The following is a 27274-nucleotide window of genomic DNA, read 5'->3' as shown; positions in this document are numbered from 1 at the left end:
CTAAGGTGAATTAGTATTTGCCATTTTTGCAACCTTTAGGAGGCTCTGAAAATGAAGCCAGACAAACCTCCTCAGCACAGTATAAGTTGGGCCAAGCACAATGCACTGACTCACGTTGTTCCCCTAAGTGGTTCCCTGTCATCTCTACCAGGTTCTAGTACTCTCTCTCACACCACCCAAGCTGAAGTCACAAACAAAAAATATGTACCTGTGCACCATGTTGTTTTGATCATTCCTCTACAAGACACTCATGCAACATATGTTAGCAGTGTCAGCTCTGGGCACCTCTCAGTCACTCCTTTTTTAAGAGGATTGGTCTAATTCCTACCATACTACATAATTCACTGTTAAACAACCCATGTTAAACATACACATGGGCACACAATGTACTGGTGAACCATGTGGCATTGACCACCTCTCCACAAAACAGTGCTGCAAAATCTGTGGGGCACCCCGTCAATGGTCAATTTCATTTTGGGGCACCTAACAGCTGTTGCAGCAATCCCACTGTCATCCCTAAACAGGGCTGGTGCCAGTGAAGCTCAGCTACATTGTTCAATGTTACATTGCCCAATGCACACACACACAAACACAACCACAGACACACATGCACACACACTACCAGATCATGCTGCTTTGCCAGCACTTCCACAAAGTAGGAATAAAACAGCTACACTGGACTGCCACTGCTCATATTAGCTCAGGACAATAAACCTTGATCACAGTAAGCATACTACACTGACACCATACTCACCTTCAACAAGCTAAGTGGCAAGTGTTGCTCGGATGAGTTTCTCTCACTTACACACACTTACAGACACACGCACACACACATCTACATTCACAAATGCAGATTTGCAATCTAACAGTAACTGCTGGTAATTTTCCCAAACTCACCATCCAATAGCGATGTCAAAAATATGTGCAATCACTGGTCCGATGCCTATAAGCTCAGTGCAGCCAAATTCGTTTGGAGCAAGCACATTGCAATAGCCCCCTCCGTTTTCCTTAACTGGATTGCCATTACCCCAACAAGTCATTTTCAGTCTAGTTGACATCATGGAATGCTACAGACATAACCACAGTGTGTCTTTCAACCCTGTAACCTTTTCTCACCTCCCCACAAAGTGATGAAGAAACAGCTGTGGGCAACCCTACCTGCTGGTGATGTTCACTTCATGCACCCACCAGGTGTTGAAGCAAGACCACTGATTTTATTGTAGATGCTGTCCCCAAATGTTAGGTGCTTGTCCAGCTCAAAACCAGTTGTCCTCTAAATACAACAGCTTCCTAAATACACACATACAGACACTTGCATAATATACCAGTAAACTATGGCTGCTTCCCAACTCTTCTCAAACAACACATTTGCAACCAAATTCCATCTATCATTCTAAATAAGCCATTATTTTCTTGGCTGGTCGAAAGCCAGGGTACCTTTTTGGCTAGGCTTGTATAGGCCCTAGGGCCAATAGGCTAGTACCTACCTATGAACGTATGAGCCTATTATGTAGGCCATAAAAGCACAGTACCTGTGTTCCCCATCCAGCCTGTCCTCTCAATACACTGACGTACATGGGCAACACAGCTATTGATGACCTAACCCCAGGATTGCCATCACTTGTTGCAGCAAGCCTCCTGGATGCGAACCAAAGCATTCACTCACCATAAGTTCATAGGTAGGTACTAGGCTATCCACCCGACAGCATTTATAAGCCTAGCCAGAGTGTGTCGGCTTTCAACACCCCATTGATTAATTAACTGAGCCTCTGTCAAGCAGAGCCAATGAAGTGATCTCAGGGGTGTATTTTCTGTTACCCATCCACTCATAAAGGTTTCTCTTAGAAGAGTGTTAGTGAGTGGCTCTGCTTAATGTAGTTAGGAATTTTGTTCCAAAGCATGGGGAGTCTCTGTGACAGGAATCTATCCTTTCAGCATGTTCTGTTTATTGTTGTGTCGAGGTTTAGCTCACTAGAGCACGTGTTTCGCAATGACTTGTATTTCTTTAGGTGGAGCATGTCCATCAATTCTGAGTTGGACATTGCTTTGTAAGTCAGGCAGAGATCACCTCTGAGTAAGCAATATGCCACTGAGTACAGTCAGAGTTTTTTCAATCGGGCTGCATAGGACATATGTTTGAGGCCAGTAATCCTGTTGGTGAGGTGCTTTTGTGGTCTTTCCAGTTGTTGGAAGTGTCTTGTGAGGTACATCCCAAATGGGACAGCCCTCTCCAAAGCCAAAAACACAGCATCAATGGGAGCGGACAGTGTTCCAGGCTGCTTCCTACACGAGCTCAAAGATGAACTAACCTCTCACCTAAACACACTGTTTAAACTCAGCCTCTCCAAAGGCTACGTGCCCACAGAGTGGCGCACAGCAACGGTTATTCCGCTCCGCAGAGGTGGAGCCACAACAGACCCCATAAACTATCGCTCTATAAGCCTGACTAGCTTGGTCTGCAAAGCTATGGAGCACATCATCACGGATCTCATTAACAGAGACATTGGAAACCTCCAAACACTGGACCCAACCCAGTTCGGCTTTGCTAAGGGCAGATCATGCCTCTTAAACCTGGTGGACTTCTTTAAGACAGTTACCACAGTTACCAAGGCTATAGACGAGGGAAAGATGGTACACACAGCCTACCCAGACCTTGCAAAGGCCTTCGACACCATTCCCCACTCAGGTATTATAGACAAGCTCACCAGCCTGAACATAAATCCCTACGTTACGAGATGGGTTGCCAACTGGCTCACAGACAGAACCCACATGGTAAGAGTTGCAGGAGCTAGGTCTGACTAAACTGGTTACAAGTGGCGTTCCCCAGGGCTCAGTCCTAGGACCCCTCCTATTCGGCATATACTTCTCAGAGGTGCAGGCAAGCACAGGAGGACTATGGCTCACCAAGTTCGCAGACGACTGCAAACTATGGGCTATAATTGACTTTCCGGCTGACACAGACATCCTCCAAAAGGGTCTCACTGACACAGATACCTGGTGTCAAAACCATGGCCTCAAGCTAAATGCCAAAAAGTGCATAGTCATTGACTTTGGAAAAAACAAAGTACCCACAAACTAACACATAGGTGGTAACCCCTTAAATACAGAAGACATAATAAGGGATCTGGGGACCTAAGTAGATAGTAACCTCTCCTTTGATAATCACATTGCCAAAGTGGTTAGAAAATCCTTTTATGTGACCCACCTAATCACAAAAGGGTTTGCATCCAGATCGAAAGAGGTCATTGGGTCCCTCTATGCATCACTCATCAGACCCATCATAGAGTTCATAGGTTCATAGGTTAGTACTAAGCTAACTGCCCTTGCGAGCCATTTTAAGCCTAGCCAATTATCCCTTGTGAGACTCAAACCCTGCACCTTGTGTTTGTAAGGCAAACACATTAACCATTAGGCCACCCTCCCAACCCTACAATGCCCCATTTGGGATGTACCTTACAAGACACCTGCAACAACTGGAAAGACCACAGAAGTTCCTCACCAAGAGGATCACTGGCCTCAAGCAGATGCCCTGTGCAGCTCGACTGAAGAAACTCCAGCTGTACTTGGTTGCATACCGCCTACTCAGAGGTGATCACTGCCTGACATACAAGGCTATGTCTAACCCAGAATTGATGGACATGCCCCACCTAAAGAAAACCATATCCCCTCGAGCCACATACTCCAGGGATCTAAACCTCACCACAACAATAAATAGGACGTGCTGGAGGGATAGATTCCTGTCCCAGAGACTTCCCATGCTCCGAAACAAGATTCCAATCTACATTAGGCAGAGCTCCTCACTAACCCTCTTCAAGAAAAAAACTTGACGAGTGGATGGGAAACAGAAAGTTTACCTCCGGGATCACTTCAATGGCTCTGCTGGACCGAGGCACAGGGAACTAATCTAAGGAGGTGGCGAAAGCCAACACATTCCGGCTAGCCTTATCAATGCCTTCGGGCAGATAACCTAGTACCTACCTATGAACCTATGAGTCATATCTCACATCCATTGTAAGTTATGCTACTATTGCCAAGACTGTTACTGACCATTTTTTCAACCAGAACAGTTCACACTAGCTAGAAACGATATGCCAATAGGCCATAGTGTTTACTACACACTGCCAATGATGGTTTTATTCTCAGTTCTCCTAGTATGTAAATAATCATTCAAAATGTCTAATACCTCACTATGGCATGGTGCAATTACACTTTCACTGCATGCTCACTGAAGACCCAAAAGTAACAAACAACCAAACATTTCAAATTGACAACAATATATGCATTACTTCTGAAGCCAGATATACAAAACTGGAATTGGCACACTTTTCCTCAGTGTCCCACTTTTGCTCTTGAGACCTGAATTCAGTGCCATGTGGATGTCTATCGTAATATTTGTGCTACTACACTCACATTACATTCCCCAAGCAATATGCCTTTCAGTTTATGCAACGCATAACAAGCATGTTTAGATTCGAGAAAGACATTATCCGGAATATTTAATTTACCAAAAATACAATTTTAATAACTTAGAGAAATGAAGTGTAACACTGTTTTCAGCATACATGGTTAGCTTGCACATAATACAAAAATATCTACATTACACCACACATTCACAGAAGTATCTTACAGGCACTGTGGTGAAGGAATACAAGTACTTGCAATTCATGTGCTAGGTAACCTGCTATTGACAAGGCAAAAACAAACATTTCAGAAAACATTACTTATAATTAAAAAACAACTCGAGTCATGTACAGAAGACTGCATGCAAGTATTAGGGCAATGTCCGATAAAATGGAAATAACTCTCCTTGTAACTGGATTTCTACAGTGACTATTTCATGTCCAGATAGCTGACAATGTACTACTTTTCTAAGATTTCCTCCAAGTCAAGAGAGATGGCAAGGTACATCATGTTTTAAGATTTACTCGGGAAGCATCCAGAAACCCTAAAATAACTTAAAGCCTGTATAGTCCCTTTCATCAGATGGAAATCTCTGCTGTATTTGGTGTACCACTCAGGAGGGTATGACTACACGATGGGAGCACATTGAACACTGAAGCCATTATAAGAGATCTTGGCACACAGGTTGACAGCAACCTCTCCTTCGACCACCACATTGATACTGTGGTCAGAAAGTCCTTCTATGTGGCACATCTCATTACCAAGGGTTTTGCATCCAGGAAGAAAGAGGTCATTATCTCCCTCTACTCTTCACCTTTATGGAGTGGGATAACTGTGGCTGTGCAACACGCTATGGATACATAGCCTGTAGAGAGGCTGAGTTTGAACAGTGTGTTTAGGTGAGGGGTTAGTTCATTTTGCAGCTCGTGTAAGACTCAGCCTGGGACACCGTCTGGTCCCATTGAAGCTGTATTTTTGGCTTTGGATAGGGCTGTTTTAACCTGTGCGTCAGTGATTGCCGGGGGCACTACATTCTTCTGGTATGGTTATGGGCCCTTTAGGGGGTGAAGTTTGCACTAAACCTATATGCCAGAATGTTGGCAATATCAGTCGGTTCGGTGTATTGTGTGCCATTCTGCATTAACTCAGAGCAGATCTGAGAGTTTACACTTAGGTTCTTGAAATAGCTAAAGAACGCTTTGTGTTTATCTTTGGAGTCCTTGGCAATTTTTCTTTCGAAGCTAGCCTTGGATGATTATATGAGGGATCGTAGTTTCTTGCTGTTACTGATCAGGGATGTCTTTCCTTCTTGGGATTTTCTGCACTAGTTTCCTCCTTCTATTGTATAGCTTGTTTATGGCAGGGGTACACCAGACTGGTTTGCTTTTCTTGGAGGAGTGAGTCTTGGTTTTGCTTGGGATAGCACGATCCATGAATTCTTGCAGGTGCTCATAGAGTGCCTTTGTAAGGTATTCAGCAGCTTGGACAGCGTTGTCCTTTAGCATGGGGGTTGTGAACCTTTCCACCTCGCTCTTAAGTAACGTGAAGATTGGGGGTGGGGGCGGAATGTGGATATCCAGAGTGATTAGTCTATGGTCTGATCTAACCAGCGAGGGTTTGACCTCCGGTGTAGAACAACGGTCGCCCATGTTGGTGATGGCCAGGTCCAATATGTTGTCACCTCTGGTAGGGGTGTTGACCACTTGATGGCGTTCGAGTTTATAAATTCTAGGAAGTGTTGGGCAAGGAAGTTAGTACTTGAGTAGTTCTCCCAATTAATGTCTGGGTAATTGAAATCAGCCAATATTAGGGCATTTGGTAGGACCTTCATATTTTCCAGTGTCTCCAGAAACTTGGAATGGTGGTACTGACATGTTTTTACTAATGCTTCCAATAACACTGTAAATAAACGAAGAACAGCAGAAGTGACAGAAAACAAAGCAAGGCAGTACCAGTACAGGGCAGAAAGCATGGAAAATTTACACCTTTACTCCCTTCGTGACTGATCCCTAACCTGTAGAGAACATCAACAAAACCAAAAAAAAAATTACAAAATACTTTACATAAACATAGTTAAACTTAAACTCAGTCACTAAACTCTCATCAGTACATACTATAAAGTTTGGTTCATAGCTGGTTACTAGGCCATTAGCACAACAGCCATTTTAAACCTAGCCAAGCTTACCACAAATTTACCAAATTCATTGCTTCTTTTTCACTTGCCCATCACATTTTGTGCTTGTGGACAAGTTGACCTTCTTGGTTTTGTGTTTGTATTATGACCAAATTCATGTTTAATTCATCAACAAGTTGGTCATGCAGTGTCTGACCACGAATATAACCTGATAAGCAACTTTCACACTACCCACACATCTAATTTATAGAAAACAAAAAAAGGTCACAGCATGTGTCTGAATTTAACTTTTGAACTACAAAAAGTTTCCTCATCCTTGCCATTTATTCATTTCTATTGCTGACCAGGAGTAGATCACTGATCCACCGATATCACTTTCAAACATGGCCCAGGTGTACATACTCATGAAAGAAGAAATTTGTAAAACATGCATAGAAATATATAGTACGTAACACAAGCCCAGTCTGTGCAGTATACATGACAGAACTACACTTTTCAAAGGCACAAAGACGGACACTGCAAATGAACATATTAAACATACATAGTTCCAGTTTAGCATAAACATTAAGCACTTTTTCTAGCTTAGTCAAAGCTATGCTCATTCTACTTAGCAGTCTATACAGCTCCCAAACAGCCAGTTTTATTTCTCAAGCCGCAATAAGACAAAGACTAAACCACATACAGAAGACTATCCCTATCCTGGGGAGAAATTATTTCAGAAGTTCAGCTGGATAACTTCTCAATTCCTTCACAGCCTACTCCACGTAGTTCTACTAGCAACACTCAGTTGCATCCTGACTTTCAATGAAATCCCTGAGTGTTGGTTTATCACTCCTAAAGTTAGTTTATTGACCTAACTTTGTTTACTGCGGTAGTGCACTGATCTAAATTGAACATTTTTACACCCAACCAAGGAGATCACAGTGGATACAAATCCCAAACAATAGAAACAAAAATACATACAGCAGAAATATCAATAATGTTAAGGAAATGGACAAAGTTAAACTACAAGAATTACAGACTTCTACTTGACAAAAAAAAAAACTGTTAGTCTAAACCTGCTCTTCTGACAAGTACAATAAAACTAATATTTAAAAACTGCCCCCAATTATTTGTGACATTGTCCATTCAGAAAATAAGGAATTGCAATTCTACTGAAAAGAAGATTTTGTTTCCTCTCATCAGGCTTATTCACCATTTTTCTCAGCAAATTCAAGTAAACAAAGAAAACTACATTTGACCAGGAGGATCAAAAAATGATAGCAACAGCCATCCCACCTCTCGCGACCTGCGCTGATGACCTGCACTACACGGCTGACTTCTGCTGTATCTGGGCCACTCACAGGTGACAATATTAGCGGATCAAGTTTACACAAAGAAAACACTGCTTCCCAGGTTGTAGCCGAGTATATTGTGTGCTATCCCAGACCATGATTCTGACTGAAATTAAGGTCTGAACTCCGGCAGCAAATTATAGTGACTCTGCAACCACGGGCCAGCAATACCTGAAAGGCAGCACACAAGCCCCATGGAAACAATCATCGACACCTCTACTATTTTTTCAAGTAACTTGGAACACCCACTTCTGTGATGACAAGCATGCTTTTATTATTAACCATAGCATGCAATTCTCATCACATTAAATCATAAGTTGCATCATACTTCTCTAATTTACCTGATCGACAGTCACATTCTGTAAAAATTACACACATTTTACTGTGTGTTTACCACTCTGCACCCTGGATTTGTTTCTGACTTTTTCTTGCCACCTTCCGACTTGCACACACCTTCAGTGTAACCCTTTTGTTATTATGTTTCATATGCAATCTCTTTAATGCCCGTCAATTAATGCCACCAAACTGTCATTCTTTTTTCGCATGCAGTAAATCCCCTTAACTAAAAGTTTAACTTTACAAGAATTTTTCTTGGCTACATACAGAGATCCTAATTCTCACAAAATAAAGACACTATGACACTGAAATACTGATTGCAGGCATACCTGTAAAAAACTGATAAAGCCCAGCACAACAGTGACTCCACACGAAGCAGTACAGTTATCCGTCAGAAAAATAGAAGCGTCCGACAACTACTCTGAACAGAATAGTTGCCAAAGATACCGTGAACTGAATTTTTATTGGACAAAGAAGCACAAACTGCTGCATACATAATTGATGGGGCGTTTCTTAACTGAAAATGACTGAAAGAAGGTGATATGTGGGCGGCCCTTGCGTAGAAAGAGGAAAAAGTGGAAAGTAATGAATTGCATTATTACCGAGTCGTTCCTGCGCCCAAACACTAGTTACAGATCTGCGAGACTACTACTGTCTTTAATATGGCTCGCAGTACCGGAGCTGTAGGACTGGGCGACAACAGAAACATGACTTGGTGCAGGATTTATACAATTTTATGGGGCAGTATTCAAAAAATAGGGATGAAAAATATTTCAGAAATCAGGAAACAAAAGAAGAAACCTGTAGTGGTCCTTTAAACCTTGCTTGAAACATAAAAAGGGAATGTTGTTGGGAAAATTGTGTGTCTTAGAATTCCCTTTTTCTGGAACAAGTTTCCCATCCATTTTGCAGCAGAGTCTTTCGCTGACCATATTCAGGGATAAACTAGACCGGTGGATAGGATATCAGAAGTTCATCCCTGGTCTGTTAGAACTGTACTCGACTTTCATAAGACCACTAATAGAGTGTAATGCACCCTTTTGCATGTACCTCAATGAGGCACCAGCAGTAGCTGGAGAGACTACATAAGGTTACACCTAAGTAAATGCAGAGACTCCAAACGATGACGTACGTGGACAGGCTGAAAGCCCTGTCACTTTACTCAGTATCGTATAGGCTGCTGAGAGGTGACTTTTGCCTGGCCCATATGGCAGTCTGCAACTCTGCCCTAATGTAAATGCTGCCCATCCGCATGTCAAATGGTTTAAGAGTCACTCACTCTAGGGATCTCAACTTAGCTAATGACATCAGCAGATCATGCTGGAGACATAGATATGTCTCACAGGGATTGCTGCTTCTTTGGAATAGACTTCCCTATTCATGTAAAACAGAGCTCCTCATTGTCCCTATTTAAACGCCACCCACATAATTGGATGGGAGACCACAAATTCATGTGGCAACCATGTTCCTTCATGGAGAGGGGGTAGCCAGTGTTGATCACAGACCTGCTCTGTTCATAATTTTGTTCTGCGAACTACGCAAAAAATAGCAAATGGGGATAGTTGGGATTAACATGGCTGGGATTGTAAGGCTTTAGGGCTGCTAGCCTATTAACCTCCTATGAACCTATGATGTAGTATATGTAAATGGTGTTGTAGAAGTCTTATAAATCCAGAATATAGCATTTTCAAAACTATCCAGATGTTAAATTCATTTTGGAGGTGGGGTCCCTTACTCCTAAAATTTGTGGTTTGTTCCAGTCAATGGGGAGTAAAGTCAAAAATTAATAACATACAGTTCGGTTTCAGACTTTATTTCCTTCATAAAATGTATGCTAAAACAAATCCTATTATTCAAGAAACTGCAAATTTTATAAGAGCAATATTTAAAGCTTTATTCCATTGTTGGGCCTTTGTGGGCCCTTTATTTTAGCCTGTGTACAGATCTATTGAGCTCAGAGGTCAAGTGGTACCTCTTGACTGCTGTCAGTGGTAGAACGATCTTACTCCGCCACCCCCAAAAAAACACACTATTAAGGTTCAGAAAATGCATGCTAACACAAAGCCTGTTATTCAAGCAACTGTGCTATAAAAATATTTCAAATTTGTTTCCATTTTTGAGCCTTTGTACCCCTTTCATAACTCTCAACGGTCCAGATTTCTGCATATTATTTATTAGTCTGTTCCTGGTAAAATGTGTTGTTTTCTGGAAAATGACTGCGGATTGACGTCAGTGAACACAGATATACAGTTGACCTTCAGACTTCATATCCTTAAAAAATGCATGACTAACACAAATCCTGTTAGTCTAACAACTTTCTAAGTTTATAAGAAGAACATTTAAAATTAGTCCCTATTTTTGGGTCCCATTGTTATAGGCTTTTGTGTGGATTTCTTCCTTCAAGAGGTGGAGAGGTATAGCCCCATTTACTCATATATTAATAGACAATAACAAAGGTAAAATTATTATAGCAGCCTATATCATGTCTGGAAATACCACCACCCCAATAGAAACCTTCTCAGTTGGACAGCCTCTACATTCAACCAAGAAACTCTGATATTAGGAGATTTTAATATTGACTGAACTACCTGCATCTTTGATAACCCAACAAACTTCATTAATGTCTTTGCCTTCTCCCAGATAATATCTTATCATACAAGAACTGACAAACACAGTAACAAGCAATCCATCCTTGACTGGACCCTAACAAATAGACCCTACGTTTGTCACCAAACCAGCTGCCTACCAAACACCCTCAGCAGCCATATGCCCACCTATCTTCTCAGGCGTAAAGCAGGCCATATAAACTATAGTATATGTAAACACATCCAAAGCAAACTCAATTTCTTCACCAGTTACCTTCATATCTCTCCTAAAATAATGCAACTGATCGCTTATAAAACACCTATAATTAGATAAAGCAATCCAGTACTTCAACAATACATTTCTAGATATCGTCAACAGCCTGGCTCCCCTGAGATGTGTACGAGTAAAAGCAAAACCAATCCTTTGGCTAGTAAAAGATAGTAAACTACTCATGAAACCAATAGATGGAGCCTGGAAATGCTATGAAATCATCAAAAACCAAACCACCCTCCTAAACTACTGTCACCTATGAAAAGCAGGTAAACCAAGACAAAAAAGTCTACTGTACATCACTCCAACTAAGGCATTTTAATAATAATAAAGCTAATAGAAGAGGTAGTGGTGGGCTATCATAATTGATAGGAAGTTAGTGTTTGACTGGAGGAAATCAAGGCTGGAGGGACTAGTTTTGATTGGGTTGTGAGGGGGTGGAGAATTAGTGGAGGTAGAAGAGTAAATGACCTGGGGTGGGTGAGAATTAAGGGTAGGGTAGAGGAATGGAGCAGGCAAGAACCCTTTTGAGTTGGTGCAGTTAGTTAAAAAAAAATCAGTGGCCTTATCTGTTGTTTAGGTAAGCAAGTGTTTGTAGGAAGATTTATTATTAGTTAAAATATGCCTGTTACCAAGAAAAATGAACAAGCTTCAGGATGGTTTTATCACTGTCTTTTTCTATAGTTTTGTACACTTGGCTAAGGGATGTGTTTTAAATGGTTACAGCAGTGTAGAATGCATCATAAGTTAACATGTAATAATTTCTCTGAGTATGGGTATGTCAAATTGGTTGTTTACCTGCATTGGGTGAAATAAGGGTGCCAATAGTTTGGAGCTTTGGAGGGTATATCTAATAGACATAATGGACTACTACAGCTCACATGTGCATATTTTCACAAGAAGTGTGCACTAAAACATGTAGCAGGATGTTCTTCATCTCACCTTGCTGCAGTCCTAACACTTGGGTAGTCCGCTGTCCCTCGGTCGGCCCGAATATCAGAGTATAAGGCTGACGTCGGTCAAGGCGCATTTGACTGACATCAGAACGTCAGGGTACAAATGCGCATGACCGACGTCATATCCTCAGTCTTTTTTGCCGCATGGTCCGATGCAGAAGCAGTGTTGCAAGTGTCGTTCGGCGTTCTGAAATTTTTCGAATTCGGAGTTTCAGACCGAAGTCAGAGTTGGTTAAGTACCCCGTTGGGGAATATTTTGTTTTTTTCTTGCCTCAGTGGTTTACCGGATGTCAGAAAAAGTGAATAACTGTATTTCTTGTGGGAAACAGATACCGCATAGGGATTACCATAATTTGTGTATACCTTGTTTGGGACCTGAGCACGACGTTGTTGGGTGTCGCTTTTGTGCTAGGTTCAATAAACGCACTATTAAGCGAAGGTTAGATTGTGCCAGGTTAGTCTTTGGAAAGTGGTGCAATTACAATATGCCGTCGGATGCTCCGACGCCGGCTTCCTCAAAGAAGCGCAAAGACAAGGCAGTCAAACCTAGGTTAGAGGAGTCGTCCGAACCGGACGCCGGTTCTTTAGGGACGTCAGTGGAACCGGTGGTTCCGACGGAGGCCTCTCTGGAGTCCCAGGGAGAAACTTTGATTTTACAGGATGTGGCCTCCCAGGAGGCAGGTCAGACTGCAGGGGCTTCTCAGATAACTGTACTCCCCTCCCTTCCTAAGGTATCTAGGCCCTCTCTTTCTGTTTCCAAGGCTTCTCCTAGAGGCAGGTCTAGTTTAGCTTCTGTGGGTGTCACTCCTAGTTCTTCAGGTTCTGTGCCCAAGAAGCACATGCTTAAAATGGCAGAAGATTTAATTACTTTAATTAGAGGCTCTATGCCCCCTCCTGATAAGAGGCCTAGGATGGAACCAGTGTTGGGGGATTATGAGCAGGCTTCGGATGTGTCTGAGTCTTCGGCTGAAGACTTGCAGGAGTATTCTCATTATTCTGATTCTGATGTGGATGATTCTACTCCTTCTGCTTCTCCTCCTGAGGATTTTTCTTTTCAGAGACTCTTCATTCCATGAGAGAGCATTTTAAATGGGAAGGTCAGGACTTCTCTGATTCCAGGAAAAGGCTTAGGGAATTTTTGTTTTTACCCCAGCACAGGCCTTTGGCTATACCTCCTGTTCTGAATGTGGTGGAAGATGTGTTTGCAGAGGCTTCTCTTAATCCTGATTCTTTGCCTCCTGCGCCTGTTAAACCAGATAGGTATTACAGGGTGCCTGAAGCTCATAAGTATCTTTTAAGAGTCCTAGGGCAGACCCAGAAACTGTTAGCCAGGGGCCTAAGGGTGTTAAGGCTTCTGTTGTCAAGAATCCGGTTCCTGCAGATAAAGAGGCCAGGGCCTTGGATAGATGGGGAAAGAAAGTTTATACTTCTTCCACTCTAGCCATGAGAGCTTTGAATTGCCAGTTTCACATGTTAAAATATCAGAATTATCTCCTTTCACAATTGAAGTCTAAGGTTGATGCTCTGGCGGAAGGTATTGATTGTAAAGAGTTACAAGATTTAGTGCATATTTCTGAACAGGTGGGTAAGCATTCTTTGCAATGTGGTTTTGATGCTGTACAGGCCTCGTCTAGGGTGGCTGCCACTGGGTCAGTTCTTCGCAGGCATGCCTGGCTGAGGGATCAAAATTTATCTGACCATGTTAAAACAAGGATTTTGGATGCTCCTTTACAATCTGATGTCTTGTTTGGTTCTCCTGTTGAAGCAGTTTTAAAGAAAATGGAAGACAAGGCTAAGTCTATGCAGACTGTTAAAGATTTTTTGCAGGTTCAACCTCCAAAGTTTAGTAGAAATTGGCCTACTAAGGGGTGGACGTATCCTTCTTATGATTCCCAGTCTAGGGGTAGATCTAGACGTGGCAGGGGCAGAGGTCAGGGCTCTTTCAGGCCTAGAACAGGGAGTTCTCCTGCACAGTCTTCAGGTGAGGGCAGGGGTCAGTCCTTTCGTAAACAGACCCAATGACCTACCTTTTCAGCTGCCAGAACCTTCTCGCCTGGCAGCACCTTTGGGAGGAAGGTTGGCACTTTTCAAAGAAAATTGGAGTATAATTACCCAAGACAGATGGGTATTGGATATCATACACCACGGTTACAGGTTTTATTTCCATACCTTGCCTCCTTTCAAAGGCATGCCAGTCATTCCTCCTCAACAAAGAATAGAGGCTCACAAGCAAATTTCTCTGTTACTCCAAATAGGGGCCATACAGCCGGTTCCTATGCCAGAAAGGGGCCTAGGATTTTATTCTCGCCTGTTCCTAGTACCAAACAAAGGGGAACACGTGGAGACCAATTTTGGATTTATCTATCCTCAACACTTATCTGGACATTCCCAAGTTCAAAATGTTGACGTTACAACAGCTTTTACCTCTACTGGGCAAGGATCACTGGATGGTAACTTTGGATCTCAAGGAGGCTTACCTCCATGTTCCTATCAGACTAAGTTGCAGGAAATATCTGCGTTTTCGGACTGGGACTTCTCACTATCAGTTCTCTGCATTGCCCTTTGGCTTATCTACTGCCCAGAGTATTCACGAAAGTTCTGGCTCCAGTGATAGCTTTCTTCAGGCTAAAAGGAATACAAATCTATCCTTATTTGGACGATTGCCTGATTCTGGCTCAAGGAAGGGACGAGCTTCTTCATCATTTGGATTATGTCATAGCAGTGCTAAGATGCCTGGGGTATTCTGTGAATGAAATAAAGTCCAGTCTAGTACCCTCTCAAGACATGTGCTTTCTGGGTGTAAGACTGAATACAGCATCCCAGATGGCCTTTTTAACCCCGGACAAACAAAGGAATCTTTCCCTTTACTTCCATCAACTATCTCTTCAGTCCGGGCTGACTGCAAGGACAGTCCTTCAAGCCTTAGGGTTCATGGCATCTTGTATTTTGGTGCTTCCCAATGCCAAACTGCATATGAGGAAGCTGCAATGGTATCTCAAAAATGTATGGACACAGCACTGCCAGGATCTGGACACTGTCATTCAAATAATACCTTGCATTCAAAAGGAATTTTTGTGGTGGGCTCAGGAATGTCACCTAAACAAGGGACTCTCTGTGACCCGGCCAGAGGCGAGTCAGATTTTAACGACAGATGCCTCAGACAAAGCTTGGGGAGCTCATCTAAATGGAAAGTGGATACAAGACAAGTGGCCTGTCAGACTACAGCTTCTACATATCAACTTGAAGGAGATGTTAGCAGTCCAGTTTGCATTAATAGCTTTCAAGGATTTACTTCTTCCAGGGCAGGTGTTGATTCTAACAGACAACACAACTGTCATGTGGTACATCAACAAGCAAGGGGGAACACATTCTTATCCTCTATGCAGGCAAGCAATGATTTTGTGGGAGACTGCTCTCAGTTTACAACTACATCTTCAGGCAAGGTTTCTGCCGGGAGCACAGAACTCCTTAGCAGATGTGTTAAGCAGACAAATCATGGATCCCCACAGTGGAAACTGGATCTTCATGTATTTCAGAAATTGACAGTGTCATGGGGAACTCCAGACATAGATCTGTTCGCTTCTCCACTAAACCACCAGCTGCCAAAGTTTTGCACGAAGAGGTTTCATCCCACAGCTTGGAAAGTGGATGCTCTTTCCTTCAGTTGGAAAAATCTTCATGTGTATGCCTTTCCACCTCTGCCTCTCCTCCCAAAGGTACTTCTGAAGGTCAGACAGGACAAGCCAAGGATGATTTTGATAGCTCCAGATTGGCCTCGACAGCACTGGTACCCATTACTGAGAAGTCTAGTACGGAAGCCTCCATGGCCTTTGCCTTTGATTCCGCACCTGTTGTCCCAGGAGGACAGTCATTTGCTCAATGTCAAACTTCACTCTCTTCACCTAACAGCCTGGCATATTCTGTTTTGAACCATAGAGGATCTCATCTTCCACGACAAGTTTTGAATGTGATTATGGAAGCTAGAAGGCCTAGTACAAGGAAAGTGTACGCAGATAAATGGAAGAGATTTTTGTTTTGGAGTGCAGCAAAGGATTTGGATGTTTCTGAGCCTAATTTAAGTGTGGCTCTTCAATATCTTACTGAGTTATTGGACAAAGGTTTGTCCTTCTCTTCTATCAAGATTCATGCTGCAGCAATTTCAGCTCACTACGACTGTGAGCCACCATTGTTTTCTCATCCTTTGTTCAAGCAATTTCTTAGAGGGGCAAAGAATATAAGACCCCCACGAAGAGCTCCTACTCCTGCTTGGGATCTCAATTTTGTGTTGGAGAAACTCACTCTACAACCTTTTGAGCCTGCAGCTACTGCTGAGTTGAAATATTTGTCATGGAAGACTGCTTTTTTGTTGGCCATTACCTCTGCAAGAAGGGTTTCTGAATTGCAGGCCCTTATGGCAGTTGAGCCTTTCTTAATTTTCCATAAGGATAGGGTATCTTTACGTACTAATCCTTCCTTTATGCCTAAAGTGGTTTCTCGTGTGGCTTTAAACCAAACTATTCATTTGCCTACTTTTTATGCAAATCCCTAAAATAAAGGGGAAAAGATTTTGCACACTTTAGATGTACACAGGCAGTTGCGATATTATTTGGACAGAACTAAAGGATTCAGGCAATCTCAGCAGTTATTAGTTTCTTTTGCTTTGTGTTCTCAGGGCAAGCCCGTATCAAAACAAACTATTTCTAAGTGGATTGGGTTTTGCATTGCTTTCTGTTATTCCCATCATGGCAAAGAGATTCCAGCTGGGATTAGGCCTCATTCCACTAGGGCTACTGCCACTTCAACAGCTTTTTTGAGGGGGGTGGCAACTAAGGATATTTTGGAGGCAGCTACTTGGAGTTCAGTGCATACTTTCTCTAGGCATTACCACCTTCCACTGTACTCTAAATCCAGGGCTGGTTTTGCCACTGCTGTTTTGCAGGGCATTTTGGCAGCTCCTGCTTCATTATAGTTTAGCCATCCTCCCTTACCTCTGCTTTGGGATTCTACCCAAGTGTTAGGACTGCAGCAATGTGAGATGAAGAACATAGTACAGTTTTGTACCTACCATAAATGTAGATGTTCAAGATCCACATTGCTGCAGTCCAATTTACCCTCCCTCCTTCCCCTCTGTAGTTTGAGGCGGTTGTGTGGGCTGGGTTATCAATCTGAGGTATATTGTATATGTTGTTTATATTGTACATATTTTTAGTGTTAGGTTGGTGGATTGTTTGGTTGTTGTCTATGGGTTTTGACCTTTCTTTTTAGGGTCTTCTGACATCTGGGGCAAGAAAAGACTGAGGATATGACGTCGGTCATGCGCATTTGTACCCTGACGTTCTGATGTCAGTCAAATGCGCCTTGACCGACGTCAGCCTTATACTCTGATATTCGGGCCGACCGAGGGACAGCGGACTACCCAAGTGTTAGGACTGCAGCAATGTGGATCTTCGAACATCTACATTTATGGTAGGTACAAAACTGTACTTTTTGTGTAGGATATACAAAGTTTAAAGAAGCATGGAAGGTTGATGCTGCCATAAAAGTTATGTGATGATTACATGGACATTTTATATTTTCAGTCTGTTTGGTATCCTTGATTTCATTGGGCTTGATGTTGTTTGAATTACCCTGTGAAGGAGATAGGCTTGACAGTAGAGAGTATCACAGAGTTGCTCTGGGATTTTTATCTATGTAGTCTGGTATTTGGAAAGAAAGAAGCAAGACTGTCTATCCCTAATTTCTGCTTCCAAATAGCTAAACAGGTTAGGGTGATGCTGCCACTGGTTGCTATAGTGATGCTTGCACTGGTGACCCAAATGAGCAATGCTAGTGGCATCGCTCACCATTATGCCAAGGTTGTGCCATGCATCAGTATTGTACAAAGGGCCATTGTACTGTCCCAGCAGCCACTACTTGTGTATAAAGAGCCATCGTACTGCCCCAGTAGGCATTCCTTTTGTAGAAAAGGCCCTCATACTGCCCAGCAGGCACTCCTGGTATAGAAAGGGTCTTCATACTGCCCTAGTAGGCACTCCTGGTATAGAAAGGGCCCTCATACTGCCCCAGCAGGCACTCTTGGTATAGAAAGGACCTTCATACTGCTCCAGCATACATTCTGGGCATAGAAAGAGCCCCATACTGCTCCACCAGGCACTCCTGGTATACAAAGGGCCCTCATACTGCACCAGCAGGCACTCCTGATAGTTTCTGGGAGGAAGAACAGGATAAGCTTGTTCTCCCTTAGGGACCACATAGAAGCCCTGCTGCTCCCACCACCTGAATCAGGCATGGTTTATCAAAGAGGTCCACTTAAGGAGAGACCTCACTAATACACTCAACTCTGGAATCGGGACTTTACTGTATTAGTACACCAGACTTTAAAACAGCTGATGCAGGTATACTGAGAAAAGAAATCATACCTGGTAAGGTAAACCTGAACTGTCTTTAACACCCATAATGAATGCTGGCAACTGGGACATAGAGGAACAGCTACGCATGAGCGTGTGAACAAATACAAAACAACATGACATTGTCATGCCTGAATGAGGGCCGGAAGGCAATTTGCACAGATGGCAGGACTGCTTGAACCAGACACCCTTGAGAACACGGGCTGAACTTGAGCTAGGCTTGTAAGGGCCCTGTGGTCATTAACCTAGTAACCTCCTATGATCCTGTGATAATATAGGTCATGATTGCTCCTGTATAACAGGTTAGGCATGGCAATGTAATTTGTATGTGGGGACCAAGATGAGCAGTGCATTACATGTATTAATTACACTTATGCAGAATGAGGTGTCATGATAACACACCCTTATCTGCATTATGTATAGAAAAGGGGAGTGGCATATCAGAACAGGGAGTAGGTAAGTGGGCATCTTATGGGAGTGAGTGAGCAATGTGCAAAAATAGGTGGCACACACATTCATTCGTACATCCACAAACACATTCACAGGCACATGCAATCCACATTTTTACATCGCACCTATTTTTTTCTTAAATTTCTTTGATTATTTTACACTCGATAAGCAGCAAAACTGCTGCTTAGCGAGTGTAAAATAACAACACTATCGGTCTCACTTGCACTCTAATGCAGGCATACACACACACACACACACACACACACTTCTATTTTTTTTTCTTAAATGTCATTGATTATTTTACACTTGATAAGCAGCAAAACTACAATAAGTTGGTTTGCTGCTTAGCGATTGTGAAATGACTGCAAGATCTATCTCACTAGCACTCTAATGCAGGCACACACACACACACACACACACACACACACACACACACACACACACACACACACACACACACACTTCTATTTTTTTTCTTAAATGTCATTGATTATTTTACACTGGATAAGCAGCAAAACTACAATAAGTTGGTTTGCTGCTTAGCGATTGTAAAATTACTGCACAATCTACCTCACTAGCACTCTAATGCAGGCATACACACACTCAGACACACACACTTCTAATGCAGGCATACACACACTCAGACACACACACTTCTATTTTTTTTTCTTAAATGTCATTGATTATTTTACACTCGATAAGCAGCAAAACTACAATAAGTTAGTTTGATGCTTAGTGACTGTAAAATTACTGCACGATCTACCTCACTAGCACTCTAATGCAGGCATACACACACACAGTCAGGCACACACAATTCTATTTTTTTTTTATTAACTGTCATTGATTATTTTACACTCGATAAGCAGCAAAACTACAATAAGTTGGTTTGCTGCTTAGTGACTATAAAATGACTGCACGATCTGTCTCACTAGCACTCTAATGCAGGTATACACACACTCAGACACACACACGTCTATTTTTTTTTTTCTTAAATGTCATTGATTATTTTACACTCTTTAAGCAGCAAAACTACAATAAGTTGGTTTGCTGCTTAGTGACTATAAAATGACTGCACGATCTGTCTCACTAGCACTCTAATGCAGGTATACACACACTCAGACACACACACTTCTATTTTTTTTTCCTTAAATGTCATTGATTATTTTACACTCGATAAGCAGCAAAACTACAATAAGTTGGTTTGCTGCTTAGCGACTGTAAAATTACTGCACGATCTACCTCACTAGCACTCTAATGCAGGCATACACACATACACACACACTCTTCTATTTTTTTCTTAAATGCCATTGATTATTTTACACTCGATAAGCAGCAAAATTACAATAAGTTGGTTTGCTGCTTAGCGACTGTAAAATGACTGCACAATCTATCTCTGTAGCACTAATGTAGGCATACACACACACTTCTATTTTTTTTTTCTTAAATTTCTTTGATTATTTTGCCTTCGATAAGCATCAAAACTACAATAAGTTGGTTTGCTGCTTAGCGAGTGTAAAATGACTGAACGATCAATCTCACTCGCACTCTAATGCAGGCATACACACACACACACACACACACACACACACACACACACACACACACACACACACACACACACACACACTTCTGTTTTTACTTAAAAGTCTTATTTTCTTATTTTACACTGGCTAAACAGGAAAACAGCAAAAGTGATGCTTAGCGAGAGTAAAATAATGGCAGTCGTTAGGTTTCTCCACAGCAGTAACAGGCATTGTGTAATGCAAAACCTTACTTCTCAATAGTACAAACTTTTGCAGAATTTCCAGATTTTGGCTTATAACTTAGGTCCATCCTATTAACATTTTCTGGTTTGCCTACGGATTAAAGTCAGTAAATAATGAGATGAATTTTTGGTGAAATGCATGCAAACACTGGTTTTATTTGAACACGTCTACGTTTATAACAGCAATATTTAACGTGTCCCTTTTTATAGCCCTTTCTCCCATTACTTTTACATCTCTCCCAACTTCTAAAACTAAGCAGTTTCAATGTATTTTTACTGAGGAACATTGCATGATCTGTACATATATGTAGGGGAAAAAATTTATAGAAAAATGTGATACAGATACCTCTAGTTATAAAATTGTCACTGGAAAACACTTGTGTGAAAATCAGGTATTCTAGTAATCCCTCAACAAAACAGATGCATGCAGCAACTACTATGAAGAAAACAGTTCCCAGAGTCAGTCAGCATTGCATTTTTACAGGCTGCAGGAACCAAAAGTAAAATATCTCATGCATACTTAGTGTTTGGTGGCGTTCCCAGGGCGAAAGGACTGAAGGAGACTGGTCGTGGGTGGTTCTTGAGCAGCAACAGAGGAAAATGTGAAAAGTAACAAAGGGCTTTATTACCAAAAGGTTCAAGCGCCCATACCTTCTCTTCAGCTATGTGAGATTGTGATATGGTTAAAGATGGCTCACAGTACCGGAGCTGTTAGAACAGCTAATGAAAAAAATCCAGGACATGTTCATTCTGGACAAGCAAAAGAATATGGTATAGTGCTACATTCAAAAAAATAGGGGAAAAGAGAACCTTGGAAATGAGAAAGCAAGCAAAGCAGCACGTAGTGGTCCTTTAAATCAAAAGGTGCTTAGTTTAAGTGGTGTGCACACTTATGCAACCAGCGTATTGTACTTTGTTTAGTTTTTATATTTTTTCCCCTAATAGATTTGATTGTTTTTCAATTGAATTGTACAGGTTATAGGTCACATTAAAGGTGGAAAAAGTTTTGGAATGATTTATTGTGGTCTCATTTTGTTACATCACAAAAACCTGGCATTTTAACAGGGGTGTGTACACTTTTTATATCCACTGTATGTATGTAGTAAGTGTGTATATATATATATATATATATATATATATATATATATATATATATATATATATATATATGTGTGTGTGTATATATATATATATATATATATATATATACACACACACACACACACACACACACACACATGCATATGTGTGTATGTATATAGGTGTCAAGGTGGACAGTAGAACATTTATTAGGTTGTGTATGAACATGCACATGAACTCTTGTTTTTTATTTCCTGATCTTGTACCTTCCCATGAGCAAGATCCCACAACAGAAAGGTAGGAACAGTTGCTGGGTGAAGTCTAAAACATGCTGCCTAATTTTTGCTTGTAGTAATATTTCCAGACTTCATCTTTTATATTGCCTTTTTTGGTTTATCATGCGATGCTCTATATGTTTTGGACTATCAAATCTGCAAACCAATTCTGGTTCCTATGTTTGCTGCACATTTGAAGTAAGTGATATTGGCACCTGTGTTTTTCTAGCTGTTATTGCAGAACAGGTCATTTAACTTTAGGACTAAGTGAGGAGGATGTAGAAACAATTACTCTAGAAGCTTTACAACAAATGTGTGACATCTGCTTCTTCACAGTTGTACATTAAATTGGTGAAATGGAAACTCTGGCAATTTCTCTGATTCCATTGGACTGCAGAACCATTAATAAATGATGTTGTGTTGTACAAATTGTTTCAACTGTCCTGATTTTCTTCCATCCTTTCCAGGTATTGAGGTAGATCCTCGCCATCTGTCTCTTATCGCTGACTATATGTGTTTTGAGGGTGTATACAAGCCATTAAACCGTATGGGAATGCAGTCTAACCCCTCCCCTTTTCAGCAAATGACATTTGAAACCAGTTATAGGTTTCTCAAGCAGGCAACTATGCTTGGTAAGTAATGCTGTCCATTACAGAAAAAAGTTTTTTGAGGAGTGATGTTAACATTATTCTCTATGTTTTAATTTGACTTTATCGGAACAAGTAATTAGCTACTGTATTATCCATGTTTGTAATGTTTTAGGTAATCTCACTTTGTTATAGATGATATAACCACGTTGGTACTGGCAACATATATCTTTGAATAAAACACAAATCGTTAAGCAAAAACTTTATAACACAAAACAAAGCTTTCGGGCAAAAACCCTTCTTCAGTGTTAGACATAAAATCTTAACCAAGCAATCATGCTTTATACAAAAGCCCAAAAAGTCATATGGCTGCAGCCAAAGTCATATGACTAACATATTTAAAGAAACATAAAATTTTTAAATACATGTCATATACATAACATATAAATTATATAAAACATAGCAATATACAAAAAATACCATATAAATTTAAATATAAAAATAATCATAATTTAGTACGTTGTATCCTAGCTAAAATTGGTTTCAAGCTGACAGTAGAATTTAAACCTGGGGTACGATCTGCATTAAGCCTGAGTATCCACTGATACTCCTTAGTCTCTAAGATATTATTAATATTCCCACCCCTAATGGGTGGAGAAACTACATCTAAGACTCTAAACTTAAATCTATGTTCAACCCCATGTATTTTTATATGTTTAAATAGCCCATTAGTCTCATACTCTCTCCTAATCTCAGACTTATGCTCAATTATCCGGTCCTTCAGTCTACGTGTGGTCTTACCCACATAAAACGCGGGACAAGCCACACATACAGCTAAATAGACCACATTATTTGTGTTGCAATTAGCTACAGAATTAAATCTGTAATTCTTGTTTGTTACTGGATGATCAAAAAGAGAGTTGGGGCTATCCACAATGTCTACACAGCATGAACACCCCAAACACTTAAAAGTACCAGAACGAGCTAATTTATAAGAACTAATACCAGATTGATTCCTACATTTAAAATCTTTGTAACAAATTAAACTCTTTATAGTTCTCATATTCCTATATGAGAAATACGGCCCTACTATCTAAAACTCTACTAACATCCATCGCAGCCATTAGAATAGGCCAATTCTTCTCTACAACACGCTTATTAAATGTGTTCTATTACAAAAAGTCATAACATACCTAACCTTATCATATCCATACCCACTAACACTCATGTTATCAGTATGTTGGACATCACTATCCATAAAATAGGGCCTATATACATGTTCCCTATTTTGTATTACATTATTCTTAAGCTCCAATAACATTTCACGTTCATAACCATTCTCCAAAAATTCATTGAACATTGTATCCAAATGCATATGAAACATTATATCAATAGTATTAAGCCTACTGGCCCTAGCAAACTGAGCTTTTACCACACCCTTAAAGACATGCGGAGCATGCATACTTCCCCGATGCAAATATCTACTTGCATGAACATCTTTCTTATGAACAACAGTCTGCAATAACCCATTATCTAAAAAGACCTTAACATCAAGAAACACAGCTTCATCTTCAGAAATAGTCTCCTTAAATCTCAAAGAGGTAGTAGATGAATTCAAATATGTTATAAATTCTATTAGATCATTCAAAGAACATTTCCAAATCATAAAACAATCATCGACAAACCTTTGATAGAAACAAACATTATCATTAATGAATTTGGAACCATCATGTACATATTTAGTTTCCCACTGATGCAGGACCAAGTTCACATACGTGTTTGCAACTGGTGTGCCCATAGCCACACCAGTAAGCTGCAAATACAGCTGTCGATCAAACATAAAGATGTTATTACTCAACACTAGATCCAACATTAAACAAATGTTCTGTGTATAGTTCACAGACACAGATTTTTGTGCCGTCAAAAACTCCCTAATAGATTCTATAACATAACTATTCGGTATAACCGTAAATAAGGAGACAATATCGATAGTGACAAACAAAAACTCACCCAATTCAATGCTCTTAGCTTTCAAACCATTATACCACTGATACAGCTTAACCAGAAAATCACCAGTATCTTTCAGAATATTACCACACCGCAACAAAAAGGGATGCAACTGTTTCTGTAAATAAACAGATATAGGTTCTGTTATCCACCCATTCCCAGAAACAATGGGTCTCATGGGTGGATTAACCAGAGACTTATGAATTTTGGGTAAACCATATAGTTGCGAAATAGTTGAACATGGTACAGTAAAGAAATGGAACAAGTCCAAATCTATGTCACCATTAATCTGAAGATCATATATGTGCATATTTACATCACTAATATGCTTTTTAACATCATTAGGTAAAATCTGTCGAAAAGCATTAACATCATCAAGAAAATCAGTAATAGTTGCATAATATTTATCACTATCCATGACAACTGTAACACCCCCTTTATCCGCCTGCTTAATAATAATGTTCTCATTTGATTGCAACTGCTTCAAGGCGATGTATTCATTATATGATAAGTTATAATGCTTTTTTTTTAAATCAACATCAAATAATTTTCTATTAAAAGCTTTGTTTTGTGTTATAAAGTTTTTGCTTAACGATTTGTGTTTTATTTGACGTTCTTGGATTCCAGCTTTGTGATGTGCAAACATATATCTTTGGCCAGTCCTAACACAGCCCAGGAACTAAATTCAGTCATCTTTTGGTCATATTTTTTCACAGTCTGCTGAACACTCCCTCTATTTTGCGTCCATATTTTTTATTTCTTTCGTGGTTGTGCACAATCAGAGCTTTGGTTCGCATGTTAAATATTTACTGGCTGAATGTGTTTTAAGACTTTCCATCTATGTTTAAGTATTTCATTACAGGAGTGTTTTTCTGCAAAGAACATCAAGGGCGGTCTGAACATTTGCATTTGTGACAAGGCAGTCACAGTGGTCATTTGTCTCAGGTTATGCTGTGATATGTGCAGTTGCCCAGCATGTTGTACTTTTAGGCCCCCCCCCCGAAGATTAACTTTGCTATGACTTAAATAGCTATGTAGGAGTCTCAGAGAATCCCCATTCTTTGGAGTAGTCTTCCCAACCATGTGAAGCAGGGGCGTATTCAAACACAGCCCGAAGCAGTGGATGGGAAATTAGAAATTCACCCCGGGTATGACACCTATGTATATCATGGACAGAGCTAGCCATTAAATTATGCCCTAACTAACGTATACACCCCTTAAAATGACCTCTAAGCCACAGTAACTTCTGGGATACATTTGGGTTACATGGCTTGGCTTATAAAGACTCCAGTGGTCATTAGCCTAGTATACATTTACAAACCTATGATCATTGGGTGTTGGATACTTGTTTTCTCTCAGGTCAGCTGAAGACAGTGGTGGTGTACAGAACAGTGCAGATAAGGCTTCCTTTTGGAAAGAAAGAAGATAAATATTAGAACAATGTGGTAGAAGTAAGCAATGTTGTTAATAGCGGACCATGCTATGACCTTAGTCAGAGTAAAAAAAAACTATACTGATTGCCTAATTGCTGCTCATTGATTGGCAGGCAGTCTGTCAGGGTGTAGAGTAATATTGAGACAGTTTACTATCTTGTATAACATAATTCCAGACTAGGATAATTTAGTTTAATGCTGGTAAAATTTGCTGTTTATTTCATTATAATTTAATATTAATTTATTTTCTGTCAAATGTACTCCTTATAATACTGATTATAAGAGGCTAGTGCTAGGGCAGTGTTGAGGGTGCTTGACCCCCTACAGATAATACCAGGGAATGTATCATCAGGAATGCTTACAGTGGGAAGCTTCCCGTGCTTGAGCATGCACTGTTTTCAAAAAAAGTAAATATGCAAAGTCCATTGGTTGTTGGCAGTAACTAGCAAAGAAACAAGAAGGAAACTTCATTCACTTTGAAATCCACCAGACATTAGCAGTTCAGTTATTCTGACATTGGTCCTTTCTTTTGCCTTTTCCATAGATTTGTTTTCATCTTTGTAACATTAAGATGAGGAATTTGTTTTGAAGAGAGGTTCTCCAGTAGTTATGTATGTTACAGCTTACTCATTTACTATTGTTGAGTATCAGGGTGTCTTGAAACACCCTTACATTCCACAATCTGGATCATCTTGCTCCCTGCTTACACCATTGACTCTGGGCCAAATGCATTTCCTTTCTTAGAACCTTATGGTTCTGTTTAGAAGCCTTGGAGTGATGCTGAGTTTGAGTGCCTCAGAGTTGAGCTTTTTCATCTGACTGGATTATGTTCTATAGAGCAGGCTCTTACTCCCCCCAGAAGCATAGATTTAAGCTTTGCCAGCTGCTGATTTTATTTCTTCCTTTGTCAATGTGGTTGTCTTTGTCTTAGTTTCCCGTAAGCTCCACCATTGTCTATCTGTAGTGTATCAGTTAGTAACTGAGAGTCAGTTATATCCCAGGCTAACTGTATATCCCCTGCCTTACAGTCACCACACCATTATTTTTTTTTTCTTTTCTGTTCTTTTGACTTTTTTATAACTTTATTAGGGAAGAGGTATTGTTTTGGAATGGAAATACATATCCATAGGTTAATAGGTGATTACTGGGCTAATGACTCCAGGGAGCTGCTTAAACCCTATCCATGCTTCCCAAATATATCTGACAAGTTTTGATACCCTAGGGTCATTTTAATGGGTATATGTAGGCTTGGG

General features: G+C 40.6%; 1 protein-coding gene across 1 annotated transcript in view; it reads left to right on the top strand.

The window, feature by feature from the left end:
- The window catches only part of POLR1A (RNA polymerase I subunit A), a 2269619-nt gene that overhangs the window by 2228020 nt on the left and 14325 nt on the right, over window positions 1-27274 (top strand). The window contains exon 33 of the mRNA XM_044062330.1: window positions 22462-22626. Coding sequence (XP_043918265.1) covers window positions 22462-22626 — 165 coding nt within the window. The remainder of the gene's footprint in view (window positions 1-22461; window positions 22627-27274) is intronic.

The sequence above is a fragment of the Protopterus annectens genome, chromosome 2.part1 (assembly GCF_019279795.1).
Source record: "Protopterus annectens isolate FY-2018-M chromosome 2.part1, PAN1.0, whole genome shotgun sequence".
In the NCBI taxonomy this organism is placed as follows: domain Eukaryota; kingdom Metazoa; phylum Chordata; order Ceratodontiformes; family Protopteridae; genus Protopterus; species Protopterus annectens.
The sequence above is the reverse complement of the archived record's forward strand: the minus strand, read 5'-3'. Positions and strand labels throughout refer to the sequence as shown.